The sequence below is a fragment of the Limulus polyphemus genome, unplaced genomic scaffold, assembly GCF_000517525.1.
Source record: "Limulus polyphemus unplaced genomic scaffold, Limulus_polyphemus-2.1.2 Scaffold1730, whole genome shotgun sequence".
Taxonomy (NCBI): Eukaryota; Metazoa; Arthropoda; class Merostomata; order Xiphosura; family Limulidae; genus Limulus; species Limulus polyphemus.
The window spans coordinates 212,803-227,744 of record NW_013667340.1 but is presented as its reverse complement, the minus strand read 5'-3'; the positions used below and the strand labels follow the sequence as shown (position 1 = coordinate 227,744).

The 14,942-nt window shown below is 36.9% G+C and overlaps 1 protein-coding gene across 2 annotated transcripts in view; it reads left to right on the top strand.

Moving 5' to 3' along the window:
- Positions 1-14,942, top strand: part of LOC106464735 (metabotropic glutamate receptor-like) — a 61,313-nt gene that overhangs the window by 27,723 nt on the left and 18,648 nt on the right. For both annotated transcript variants that reach the window (XM_022392512.1, XM_013924890.2), the window contains exons 3-4: positions 5,973-6,143; positions 10,964-11,108. In XM_022392512.1, coding sequence (XP_022248220.1) covers positions 5,973-6,143; positions 10,964-11,108 — 316 coding nt within the window. The remainder of the gene's footprint in view (positions 1-5,972; positions 6,144-10,963; positions 11,109-14,942) is intronic.

Sequence of the window (14,942 nt, the reverse complement as noted above, 5' to 3'; positions counted from 1 at the left end):
CGCGCATAGCCACACGCGGGCTACCTGCTCTAGCCGTCCCTAATTTAGCAGTGTAAGGCTAGAGGGAAGGCAGCTAGTCATCACCACCCACCGCCAACTCTTGGGCTACTCTTTTACCAACGAATAGTGGGATTGACCGTCACATTATAACGCCCCCACGGCTGAAAGGGCGAGAATGTTTGGTGGTATGGTGATTCGAGCTCCCGACCCACAGATTGCGAGTCGAGCGCCCTAACCACCTGGCCATGCCGGGCCAACTGAAATTGAACAAAACTTGTGTATGCTAAAGGTTCTTAAGCATAAAACGTGATGTTGTTTCATGTTAACATGTACCAGCTGTAATAAATGAATGTATCAACAAAATCAATTCATTCGTCTCAACTAATGTAAAGAAGTCATTAGTCTTATTTTAGTCGCCAGTTGGGTTTACAAGATATTTTTTTATCACGATGTCAGAAAACACTGTTAACTACAAAAACGTTTCGTTTATGCTTTCTAAGTAATATCTTTCTCTTATCACGATGTCAGAAAACACTGTTAACTACAAAAACGTTTCGTTTATGCTTTCTAAGTAATATCTTTCTCTTATCACGATGTCAGAAAACACTGTTAACTACAAAAACGTTTCGTTTATGCTTTCTAAGTAATATCTTTCTCTTATCACGATGTTCAGAAAACACTGTTAACTACAAAAACGTTTCATTTATGCTTTCTAAGTAATATCTTTCTCTCTCTCTCCTTTTTTTGTCCCCCCTGTGAGTCAATGGTAAGTTTACTGACTTACAACTCAAACATCCGTGGTTCGATTCCACGCGGTGGACACAGCAAATAGCCCAATGTGGTTTTGCGCTAAAACAAACCCATTTTTTGATTACATCGCTTCGACAGTCTTCAATAATTCCGTATGGAGGCATTACGAATTTTATGTCAATGTTTTACTGGAAAAAAAAAATCTACATTGTTATCATTACGATGAACAATCTTGAAGTTGTTTGTTTGTTCACATGAACGACAACATTACATACAATTGTCTAAGTTATAAGGTCAGAAAACCTTATGGTTCAGGTATATCTGTCCTGTATTTCACACTACGGACCAAATGGAGAAAGCATTCAGTCGGAAGCGCGCGCTGCCTGAAACGATTATTCTTAACCGAATAGCGGAATTGACTGTTCCTGTTATAACGCATTCACATCTGAAAGTGTAAAGCCTGTTCGGTAGTAAACCGTCGTAAACCCGAGACCTTCAGATATTCAATCCGATATGTTAACTACCATGCCACGCTCGGGCTGACACTGAAAGTGAAAAACATATCTAATGTAACGATATTGTAACTCCGCAAAAAATGTTTTCCTGATTTTAAGGGTGGAAATCTTTATTTTTTCATGAAATGTTCGTCACAGAGTTACGTTTTTATTTTGTCTAAAAAAATTGCTGTTGTTGTTTTCTGAACACATAACCACGCCGATGAGCTTTTTACATTCAACTCACTGGGGGGATCGAACTCCGAATTGTACTGTTGCAAGTCCGTAAATTTACTGCTGACCCAGCAAGAAGCATAAATATTTCATTTAGTTTGTATGTTTGTTGTTAAGTACAAAGCTACACAAATGTGCTATCTGCGATGTGCTCAACGCGGGTATCGAAACCCGGTTTTTAGCGTTATAACCCCTCACAGATTTACCGTTGAAACCACCAAGTAGCTAGTCTAAAAACATAAAAAAAATCTTGAAACTTATTGTAAAATCTTATCACAGCAGACATTTTATTTACTTTTACAGGAAAAGAAAAACTGATGAAATTATTTAACCAGTTCAGAAAATCTACACAGCCACTAAGGCCTTTTGTTTTCAAATTGTCGACTCTGTTTTTGAAGTGATTAGTTGTGATGTATGTAGTTAGCTTACTTTGATCACAAGTTATTGATAAGCCTGGATAACAAGCTCAGCCTTGTGGTTTCATCTATTCTCGTTTAAAGTTGTAATGTAAGATGAACGCTTTACTCCTCTGAAAGTCTAAGAAGTTCTTAATAACGTAGACGTAAGCATTTTGTCGTAGAGAATGAAGTATGAGCTCTTTAAATAGCACATTTACATCTAAGGTCATTACAGAAACGTCAGCAAATTACAAACTATAATAAACTTGTGGCGATAATGTTTACAAGAGACTATGTTACAACTAGACCTTAGCTAGAGAGGTGAGGTCTTACAATAAATGATTATATACACTGATACACTAATTGTCTCTACTGTACTGCGCTTAAACCTTCGTAGACGATAAGAAAATAGTTCAGGAAGGTGTATCTATCAGAATCTAAAAGAGCAAAGTCGATGACTTATCTAACGTTACGCTGAAGATTTAAAGTGTAACATTAATGAGAAAAGCTTCAATATATTCGATGATTTACGTTTCTGGAAATATTTGGTCGTTGCTGTTTCGAGACGCGTCTAACAGACTAATCCTTACGTTACTCAAGTTTATTTGTTTTGTAACGAGGTTATATTTCATAACCAGTTATTATAACTATTCAATTACTTTTCTTTTTTCTGTCTCATTGTAGTTACTTTTACGTTCCTCTTCGAAACCGGAATTTGATACGTTTGGTTCAAAATTGGAATAACCATAACAGAAATCACCATTAAAGGAAACTTAATAGTGTTTCAATTACTACATTTGAGGCCAAAAAAAATTTTGGTTTTGAATTTTGTACAAAGCTACACGAGGGCTATCTGCGCTAGCCGTCTCTGATTTAGCGGTAACAAGACTATAGGGAAGGCCACTAGTCAACAACACCCACCGCCAACTCTTGGACTATTTTATCAAAGAATAGTGGGACTGATCGTCACATTGCAACGCCCCCACGGCTGAAAGGGCGAGCGAGTTTGTTGTGATGGGGTTTCGAACCTGCGATCCTCAGATTGGGAGTCGAGCGCCCCTAACCACTAGGCTTCCAAACAAACAACAACAACAACACAAATGTGACGAAAGTGAAACAAGTGGAACACGAGAGGAATTATTGTTTAATTAGATAACAAGGCTTATTTGTATTACACAGAGCAATCAAGACGTCTTTTAACCTTGACTAGTTTGTCCCGATGAAGTAAATAAGCCCTAAGGGTCAGTAACATTTCCTACACCGTTAGTTAGTTTGACACGAGGACTTATCTAATAAATGTTAGTTTATTACAAGTTACAGCTCTTACGGTTGAGATGAACCTTTTTTGTTATTTTTTTACAGTGGAAAAAAAAAACTTGTGAACTTGAGAATGATCGCAGCAGTGATCGAAACGTCGAACCTATTTTTTTTTAATATTCTTCTTTACTGTAAAACCTGTTACTTGTAATAAAGTAACACTTATAATCAGTAAGTAAACTCAAAACGAATCAATTTATCCAAAACAAACTATCACTTAAGGCAGATTTGCAGACAAATTTCCCTCTTACTGATGAACTTGGACAGTATGATAAAAGTTTATAAAATGGTTCTGGTGTTGTTAGGTTTTAAGGTCATACTAGTAAGTATACGCACGTTGCAGATTTATTAAATGATCACTACGCTGTTATTCCATTTAAAGTTGTTTTAGAGTCGTTAAACTACTACTAATGCCCCAGAGTGGTATTTTTGCGGATTTACAATGCTAGAAACCGGGTTTCGATACCCGTGATGGCAAGAGCCCATTGTGTAGCTTTGTGCTTGCCTTAAAATAAACAAACAACTGCTCCCAGCGTTACTAGTTAAAGGCAGGTCAGGCGTGGCCTAGTGGATCCGAGTATCTGTTGTTCGCATGTCCCGTTTCCGAATAGGAAAAAAAAAAAAACATTCGAGGGATATAGCGAAACGATTATCCGTTTGTCTGAATATTTCTACTTCCCGCGCGATAACTGGAGCTCTAAAAGAGCAGAATTTAATCACACTTAACAGCTCTTTTCTTCTGTTGAATTTGGGGATAAGAGGTGAAAGTTTAAAGCAACTATTTCAAAACATATATTTGGTTTCCTTACAGAAGAAAACTTAACCACAAAATACATACACACACATATGTTTATGAATAAATCATAATCAAAACAGTCAAAAAGCGAAGAGTTTTTCACTATCATGATGTATATCATTTCTGCCTCCCAGTAGCACAGCGGTATGTCTGCGGACTTACAACGCTAGAATCCAGGTTTCGATACCCGTGGTGGGCAGAGCACAGATAGCCCAATGTGTAGCTTTGTGCTTAACTTCAAACAAACAAACAATATAATTTCTTGCCCCCAAGTGGCACAGCAGTAAGTCTGAAAGCTTGTAACGCTAAAAAACGGGTTTCGATAACTCTTGGTGGGCACAGCACAGATAGCCCATTGTGTAACTATGGGCTTATCGACAAGCAAACAAATATCATTTCTTTCAGATTTGATCAGAATTTGCTTATTTATCTGTATAGATATAATAGTACTGTCTGTTATCTGTTGTATGTCCATGTAACTACTTCGCAAGGTGTGGATTGATCTTCACCAAAATTGGTACGGGGGCTCATTAGATCCATGCGGGGATACATACAAATTTTCAGTTTTGCATTTTGCGGTTTTTATGGGCATTTTTGCGTTGTTGTTGTTGTTGTGTTTTTTTTTAACCACTACTTCGCCCCTGTAGCTGGATCATCACCAAATTTGGCATTAGGGGTTTGTTGGGTCCATACGGAGGTATATGGAAATTTGCGATTTCACATTTTGTGTTTTGCGGTTTTTATGAGTGTTTTTGCGTTGTTGTTGTTGTTGTTGTTTTTTTTTTTTACCACAACTTCGCCCCTGTAGCTGGATCATCACCAAATTTGGCATGAAGGTTTGTTGGGTCCATACGGAGGTATATGGAAATTTGCGATTTCACATTTTGTGTTTTGCAGTTTTTATGGGCGTTTTTTTACAATTACATATAAGGGAAACATCTTTTCATGTCCTAAGATTTCATTAATCATGAATTTACCTAACTTCTGTCCAGCGTACTGGTACCCCAGCTAGTCACTCAATAAAATACGATATAAATTTTAGAATGTTAATACAGTTTTCTAGCTTCTAACTGCCGCAATGAGAAGTGAGATAATTTTCTCCTCTGTCAATAAATAAATATCGGTTGGCAATAAGAACAAAAATTGTTTCATTTGTCACGACTTTACTGAAAATATAGTATCTCGAATACCGCTCCTTAGGTCATTTTAGGTCTAAAGACATTTATGTAGTTCTGCATGTCTGTTATTATAAGCCTGACAGGATCAGGTGGTTAGGGGGCGCTCGACTCGCAATCTGCGGGTCGCGGGTTCGAATCCCCGTCCCACCAAACAAGTTCGCCCTTTCAGCCGTGGGGGCGTTATAATGTGACGGTCAATCCCACTATTCGTTTGTAAAAGAGTAGCCGAACAGTTGGTGCTGACGTCATTAATATTCATATTTCGTTGAACACTGCTGACCAGTGTTCCCCCTAAGCTGCGCGACAGCCCAACAACCAATCAAGTGCGGCGCACTTCATTATTTCAGGCGCGCACATCCTCAGTAACGGTGAGAAGTCTCAACACGTTCACGGCCTCAATGACCCTGGCAATCGATAGGCCTAAAGCCCAAATAACCAACTGGTAGCATTGCAAAGCGGCCTAATGACCCAATAGGGTCGATGGTATAAAAATACTACCACCATCCTAAAAAAATAAAAACTGGTAGCACACATCCGCACATTGCCTTGATACTGGTGCACATTAAAAAAAATTCATTCCGCACATGGATTGAAACAATTAGAAGGGACATTGGTGTTGACGTCACGAATGCTCAACTTATTATTTCTAGCATGGCGCTGACGTCATTAATACTCATTTTTCTTTGCCTAATGTTGAAGTCTCAAGTACGTAAATTTCCTTAGTACACTGTTGGCATTGATAGTTTGAATAGTGAAACCTTTTTTGTTTATAAAGATTTGACTCTTATTATGTTGTTTATCGTAGGTCAGTTTCTTTTCTACGAGTCCTGAACTGAGTAACAAACAAAGATTTGAATACTTCCTCCGAACGGTACCCTCAGACACTAATCAAGCACAAGCTATGGTCGAAATAATTAAAATTCTCAACTGGACCTATGTTTCTATCTTATACGAAGAATCTACTTATGGCATTAAGGTAAGTTCTTTTTTTTTCTTTTTGTTCTAACTTCATCATATGTGCGGTAATTTCTGTTACCCACAGTAAGTTATAAAAAAAATATCTTCGACAAATATTATACATCACAGTAACAACGGAATTTACTATATTTAAGTAAAATAAGCTTGCAAATAAGACAAAATTATTCATTACATTGTTATATATCTGTTTTTGTCCTCTAAATTTTTAGTCTTAAGACTTACAACCATTCATCTTAGTAAATGTATGTTTGATCCCATTCTAATATATTCAGATCTATAGTATTATATAACATTTTCAAATATACAATGTTATACACTGGAGACGAGAATGAGAAATTTAGTAGATTCGCTATACCTACGAAAACCGATTAATAGAGGGCGCTACTATCTAATGCAGTGCGATTAGGCATAATTTCCTAATAAATTTTGATACGGTTTTAGCACAAGTCACTATAAAACATTTTCATCGTTTTTGTTTACATTGTATTAAAAATAAATTCGTACTTTTTCAATGTGATTTTAATTATTGATTTTCCTTTGTGGTAATGTTATGCAATTTTCAAGGTCCTTAATTTCGAATGTTTGTTTGTTTGTTTGTTTTTAATTATGCACAAAGCTACACAAGGGCTATCTGTGCTCTGCCCACCACGGGTATCGAAACCCCGTTTCTAGCGTTGTAAGTCCGCAGACATACCGCTGTGCCACTGGGGGGGCTAATTTCGAATGAACTTGGAATAAATGCCCGGCATGGCCAGGTGGATAAGGCGCTCGACTCGCAATCTGAGGGTCGCGAGTTCGAATCCCCATCCCACCAAACATGCTCGTCCTTTCAGCCGTGGGGACGTTATAATGTGACAGTCAATCCCACTATTCGTTGGTAAAAGAGTAGCCCAAGAATTGGCGGTGGGTGGTGATGACTAGCTGCCTTCCCTCTAGTCTTACACTGCTAAATTAGGGACGGCTAGCGCAGATAGCCCTCGTGTAGCTTTGCGCGAAATTAAAAAAAATAAACAAACAAACTTGGAATAAGAAATTACTTTGTAAAAACGAGAAGCACTCTGTGAAAATTAATAAAAAACAGTAATAAAAGGCCAGCATAATAATTGCATAAAAAATACCAGCACAATAATGCATAAATCGATTAAAGTAATTATTTTGATTTTCGCGCAAAGCTACGCGACGACTATCTGTCCCTAATTTTGAAGTAATAAACTAGAGGGAAGGCAGCTAAACAACAATACTCACCATCAACTCTGGGGCTACTCTTTGCTAACGCCCCCATGAATGACTGAACCAGTAAGCTTGTTCGAGGAGGGAATTCGAACCCACCACCCTCAGATTGCGAATCGACTACCCTAACCACCATGCTATTGCCAAGCTTTAAAAGTAAACTACTTAACAAACAAAAAACGGCTAGTTTCGACAGGCCAACCTTGTTTTACTCTGTCGCTCCAGAATGACAAGCTTGGCATGTCGAATGAAGTTTTTGTTTTTCGTTAATCGTTTCTGTATTAGTATGTCGATGGACTTATATTTTACCCATTTCTCAAGTTTCTCACTAATAGAGAACCTACATGGTAGGTTTATGATACATTACTCACTGCCATTAGGAAGATTAAATCGCTCTGCTTACCACACTAGCACTGATGCCATTGACATTTAATTCATCCTTCATAGCACAGTACGTACACCATTAGTCTTCAACATTCTCCACCAAGAAGGTAACTCTCTGTTTAAGAAAGGGCTGTAACTGGTATTATCTACTGATCACGTTTGATGACTAGCCCATCTTTTGCACTATGTGTTAGAATGGCGAAACAAACAAAATAATTTTAGTTGTGACGAACGAATCGGGAAGTAAACAAAAGAACTTCAGTTGTGACGAACGAATCGGAAAGTAAACAAAAGAACTTCCGTTGTGACTAACGAATCGGGAAGTAAACAAAAGAACTTCCGTTGTGACGAACGAATCGGGAAGTAAACAAAAGAACTTCCGTTGTGACGAACGAATCGGGAAGTAAACAAAAGAACTTCCGTTGTGACGAACGAACCGGGAAGTAAACAAAAGAACTTCCGTTGTGACGAACGAATCGGGAAGTAAACAAAAGAACTTCCGTTGTGACGAACGAACCGGGAAGTTTTGCTACCTAATATCGCACGTTACACCTTGCTGGAATTAAAGACCTCAGTTTGCGAGTCGAGCTCTCAAACTTCCTGGCCATGCCAGGCCTCAACAGACAGACTTCACACTACTAAATAACACCCTTGAAAATTAGTCATTCAACAACTGTTGCATTAAGATGTTTGATATGTCCAAAACTTCGGGTTTAAGAAAACGTTTGAAACAGTTTGTCTTGACCATATTTGGTTTGAACCACTGTTGTAGTTCTGGGGAGTCGCGACGAAGCGAAGAACTCCCCACTTTATGAGCAGAGGGGTGGGGGTGCCACTAACAAACTTCAACTGTAAATTATTTTAGTATTTTTCAATATTTTAGTTCGTACGTAATGCCAAAATATTCAATTAAAAATGCATTTAACCTATCTTAAAATTTCCCGCAAAGCTAGTCACTTCATGAACCATTTTTAACATTTGATAATTTTCAAAACATAAGTGATGTTTCATTTCCATTTACTTCTAATATGAGTGCCTGACTTTGAGAGTGACACGGAGCAGATACTGAGCAATCAACTTAGGTAAAACAGTCGTATGTCACCACTCAGCTGATGAGACGTAATAGAGAGGTTCAAAGACTACTCCTACCACTATGGAAACTCTTGTAACATAGGTTCAATTGTATGGAAACTCTTGTAACATAGGTTCAATTGTATGGAAACTCTTGTAACATAGGTTCAATTGTATGGAAACTCTTGTAACATAGGTTCAATTGTATTTTTGTTGAGTTCATATCATTTTTCGCGTTGCTTTCTTATATGTGGATCGATGTGGTTATAATCATGTCTCATTAGCTGAAAGCTTTACTGACATATATAAACTGCTGCTTTTATAATTATATTTCCAGCTAGCCTTCGTGTAGCCTTGCGCGAAATTCAAAACAAACAAAACTTAATTTCTAATTAATTAGTAAATACTGTAGCTGGTGATTAGCTGTTCTGTCGGGGGAGGGGGTAAGAGAGAGAGAGACAACGGTGACCCCTCACTTCTAGATGAATGGAATATATAGGGGCGCGCGCTTCAACTGATTTTATTGAAAATAGTTGGATTGAAAGCAGCTTCATGCTTCAACTAGTTATGTTGAAAATATTTGGCTTAGCGATATTTTTAGGATTAAGAAGAGGAATTCAATTGATTTTATTGAATATATTTGGAATAAAAGGAAGTTCAGGTTTAAGAAGGTATTTTAAATGGTTTTAATGAAGATATTTGGATAGAAAGTAGCTTCGCGTGTTAGAAAAGGCTTCTATTAGATTAATGAACACATTTGATTAAATCCTATGTTTAATTAATTTTTATTGTTGGTGTATTTAAAATGCCAAAACGAGGAGATAGTTTTATTTTGTCTCCCTGTGGGAAAGCGGTAAGTCTGTGGACTCACTAAGCTAAAATCAGCGGTTCTATCCCCCTCTGTGGAGACAGCAGATAGCCCGAAGTAGTTTTGTTATTAAAAATACGTATACACACAGCTTTCTGTTTTTTTTAAATAAAAATAATAATGGGCTCTAATTATTTTGTTTGGCTGTTATTAAGCACAAATGTACACAATGCGCTGTCTGTGCTGTGATCACTACGGGTATTAAATCCCGGTTTATAGCGTTGTAAATTCATAGGGTTCGAACATATAACTTGTGTTTCAAAAGCTATATATTAAATGATAATTTACATGATTATTTTTCTTGGTAAATTTTTAAAAAAGTATGATATTATTTCCAATTAATGGTTACATTCCATGCTGTCATTTTTTGTATTTATGTAGCTGTTTCTTTGCTTTTTAACTAATTAATGTTTCTTTCTTGCGAAAGTAGGGGGGGGTACATTTTATATAAACATTATCATGTTTGTTTTTTGTGTCTCCATTTTGTAGTTAAAACTACGAACTGTTTAAAACGTATTTTCTAGTACGTAAATAAAACTGAATCGAATTGAATTGTACCATGAATGCTTGTGAAGAGTTAATAACGGCTTAACAGATAATTATTGCTTATGAATTATTAATGCTTGTATGTTCCAGATTTTTCGCGCAAACCTACATAAGGGACTATCTTCGTGCACAAAGGTGACCAAAGGGCTACCTTCGTATAACGGTCCTTAATTTTGAACTGAGAAAGCGAAGACAGCTAGTAAACAGCAACCACCTCCGTCCAACTCTAGGACTTCTTCCATCTGATCGAATAGTGGGATTTGGTTGTTTATTGCAGAAACTGGATGTGAACCGTTAACTTTCAGATTTTGATATGAAGAGTTTTATTTCGTTTGCGAATTAGAAAATTTCATAAGTAGATGAAACTTAGTCTTATTAGTGAAGGAGTAAAACTTCTAAATAAAGAATATTTGGCAAATATTACGTATGGAGAAGTAAAACAATCTGCGGGTCGTGGGTTTGAATCCCCTTTACCGTACATTCTGACAGTGAATCCCATTATTCGTTAGTAAAAGAGCAGCTCAAGAGTTGGCGGTGGGTGGTGTTGACTATCTGTTTTCCCTCTAAATTAGGGACGGCTAACGCAGATAGCCCCCGGGTAGCTTTTCGCGAAATTCAAACCAAACCAAACGGTTTTTAATGTTATTTAGCAGTAGTATCATTTTACTGTTTACAATATGGGTTTGTTTGTTTTTATGTTCATAAATATTACATCTTAGGCCTTCAACGTGCTGGAAGAACGTCTGGCTCATCACAATATTTGTATCGCGATAAAGGAAAAGTTAACGAAAGACTCTGGAGTTGCCTCCGAAGGAGTTTACGACAAGATTGTCCGAAAATTGCTATCTAGGCAACGAGCTCGAGGTAAGATTTGTTTGTTCTATTTAAAACCTACCTAGATTTTACGTTATTCTGTTTATTTGTTCTGTTTTCTTTGTGAATATTATAAATTCTTTAGAGTACTTTCCCAGCACAGTTGGCCCGGCACAATTTCAAATCCTACAAATTTTTACATGAAACCCATATTTAGATATTGTATGAAATATAAACAACTATTGAGGTTTTTTTTTCTTTTTAGTTGGCCCTGCATGGCCAGGTGATTAGGGCGCTTCACTCGCAATCTGGGGGTCGCGGGTTCGAATCCCCGTCCCACCAAACATGCTCGCCCTTTCAGCCGTGGGGTGTTATAATGTAACGGTCAATCCCACTATTCATTGGTAAAAGAGTTGGCTGTGGGTGGTGATGACTAGCTGCCTTTCACAAACTTTAGAAATACGTCGTTTTGATATAAATACATTTTCTCTATAGCCTTCATTGTTAAAGTAGTAGTAGATAAATATGTGAAGTTTTAATCGGAAACATTTGCCAAACATAAAGCTACACAATTGTCCGTCTGTGTTCTGACCACCGCGGGTATCGAAAGCCGAGTTTTAGCGTTATGAATGACGGAATAAGAGATCGATGTACACTCGTAGTTGATCTTGGTAGAACAAGATGGACGCCTCATATTTAGGTACTAAAAGTGGAAATCTTTAACACAGAGAACCTTAGCCTCTTCTAACAAGGAAATAAAGTACCGTCCAATAAAATATAAGAGTGACAAATCTAATATACAAATACGTTTTACAAATCGTACTGTAAATATTTGTGAACTTTGCACTCTGTCTTCTAACAGAGCAAATATTTCCCGAACGTCCCAGAAGTAATTAGCGTCTTTTGGGGGGGCTAAACTTATCATTTAAAATATGGGTACAAAAAGGTGGAAACTAAGAACTAACCAGTGTCCTTTGGACGCTACCTTTTTCACTTAAAGTACGGACACGAAGTAGGACATCCGCTGAATAACTAACGCTCATGGATCGCTACTCTTATAAAGTAACAGCTGTGCAGCAGAGAGTCAACAGCACCTACCGCCAACTCTTCGGCTACTCTAATCGAATAGTGGGATTGGACTTTCACTCTTATAACGCACTTTCTAAAGTCACAAGTACGAAGCGCATTTTTTTTAATACAGTAACGGGACGCAAATCAGAGACTCTTGGATTCACGTTCTTACCACATTGATCCTTCGGCCACGCCCAGCTTTTATATCTCTATTTTGAAAAGAGCAGCTGGAACTAATAAGCAGTCTTTCAACATTGTCGTTATTATTTAAAATAATCTCATAAATAGTGACGCCCCGACTAATAATAATGTACTTTCGGGCGCAACCCTTATTATTTAAAACATGGGCGCAGGGCGTCCGATGTTTCTATCTTGATAAGGTAGCAACACCATGTTTAAACTCACATATTTTTATGTAATTTGTTCATTATTTGTTTGTTTTCGTGTTTGTTTGTAGTTATGCAGTGCTAGAGTCGATCTATTTTTTAATTTACTCTTTTTATTAGTAATATCTAACTTAATTTAACGACTTACTTCACCTTCGTTACATCGTGTAATAACGTATTGTTACTTTCTCGTATAAAATTATGTAACTGTCTCTATTTTATACATTTTTTCATTAAGAAAAACCCGATTATTCGTATTAAACTAAATTATCATTTTTCATTTATTCATGTAAAAACAATAAACTTTTCTTTCCTTGTATTCTGATAAAAAAAATTCTTTGTTTCGTTACTTTAAAACTAATTAGTTTTTGATTTCTCTTAAAAGTTATTTATTTCCCTCCTATAATAAAATACAATGTTTTTAACATATTACTTATAACATGTTCTCATTCCCACACGTTCATCAACAAATGCCCCTTAGTGATATAGCGGAATATCTCTGGATTTAACACTGCTAGAAACTGGGTTTTGATACTCGTGGTGGACAGAGCATATATAGTCCATTGTGTAGCTTTGTTGCATTAGCAATGACCAGAGATAACACCCAATTAAAAAAATAGATCGACTCTAGCACTTGCATTAGCAATGACCAGCGATAACACCCAATTAAAAAATAGATCGACTCTAGCACTTGCATTAGCAATGACCAGAGATAACACCCAATTAAAAAATAGATCGACTCTAGCACTTGCATTAGCAATGACCAGGAATAACACCAAATTAAAAAATAGATCGACTCTAGCACTTGCATTAGCAATGACCAGAGATAACACCAATTTAAAAAATAAATCGGCTCTAGCACGTGCATTACCAGTAAAAATATACATGGATTCCTGTAGAAAGTGATTGAAAATTTGCCCCAAAAAATGTAATTCGATCGGAAGCCAACTGATAGACCACAATACTTGGTCTATAACTGTTGTCTCCCTCCACACATTAAACATAATATTACGTGCCCTCAGATTCAATAAAATCTGCTCTGACAGTAATAACTATACAAGTCACATTGATTCTTAAAAAAAAAAAAATAACAGAGAAAGAGAGAGAGATTGTAAGCACACTACTATCATTAAATAAACTGAGAAAGATAACAACATCTTTCGCGATGACGCCTGGTAACAATGACTGGATAAAACCTCCTCCCGCGTTCCACTGGTTATCATCACCTATCAACCAGAATTGAAGAATCTTCCATGGATCCTGAAGAAACGTTTCTAGCTTAATGACCGACTAAAATCAAATGTTCCCGAGGATTCTGCGATTTCTTTTCGAAAAAAAACAACAACAAACAACAAAAATAAAACTTTGAAAATCTCATTTAATTCGCGATAAAATCAACTTTAACTCCTCACCAGGCGGAAGTTACCCCTTGCAATAGAAAGTGTTGCCAAATCTGAACGTTTATGCAACGTCCAGACCAGTTTTTTGATAAAGACAACCTAAAATAATACAAGACCACAAAACACATAACTTGCACCACAAAAACGCTGTTTACTAATCGAATGTCAAAATTGAAACTTTCAATATATGGGACAAACCAAGAACAACTATAAGAGACTAGTTGCTTGTTTGAAGTTAAGCACAAAGCAACACAATGGACTACCTGTGCTCTACCCACCACGGGTATCGAAACTCGTATTCTAGCATTATAAGTCCGCTGTGCCACAACTGTAAGAGAGCTTGATGACGAGGAACCCAATTTTTAAAAATATATAGTTTGGTGACGGCTTGAATGGGCAATAAAAGAAACTTTGTTAGACATGTACAACGTTTAGACAGGTAATTATAATTGGTGATGAACTAAGCTTGTTGAAAAGAAAGCTTTCTGGACATCTTTGAATAATGTAATTCTGAATGGTGTCAGTCTTAATCCTGGGATTGTTGACCAAGATACGAAAGAGACGCAGTAGTGTTTGAGGTGCTGTTCATGAAATTACAACAACGGATGAAACTAATGAAGTGTAATTTCTATTAATATTATTTGTTGCCTTGAACTAAACACAAGTCCTTAGCATATCCGTTTCACCCTTCTTCAGCCAGGATTAGTTAGCTTTTACGGTCATCTCGACAAACACTCTCTGCTCACGTGACGTGTACTTCTTTTTCATATATATATTCATATATATATATATATATATTATCCCAGACTCTTTAACCTTTGCCTTTTATACTCCTCATGAAAAATAGTTAACTATTCAAAAGCTCTCGAGTTTCTGGGTCTTTTGAGATCTGATATTGTCATACTTGTCTTAACGACAAAAATTATGTAGAATTCTGCAGAAAATGACCGAAAATATTCCAAAAAAGGGTCATCAGAGACTACATGCTATAATTGCCATCGTTAATCTTATTCGGACTTGGTTTGTTA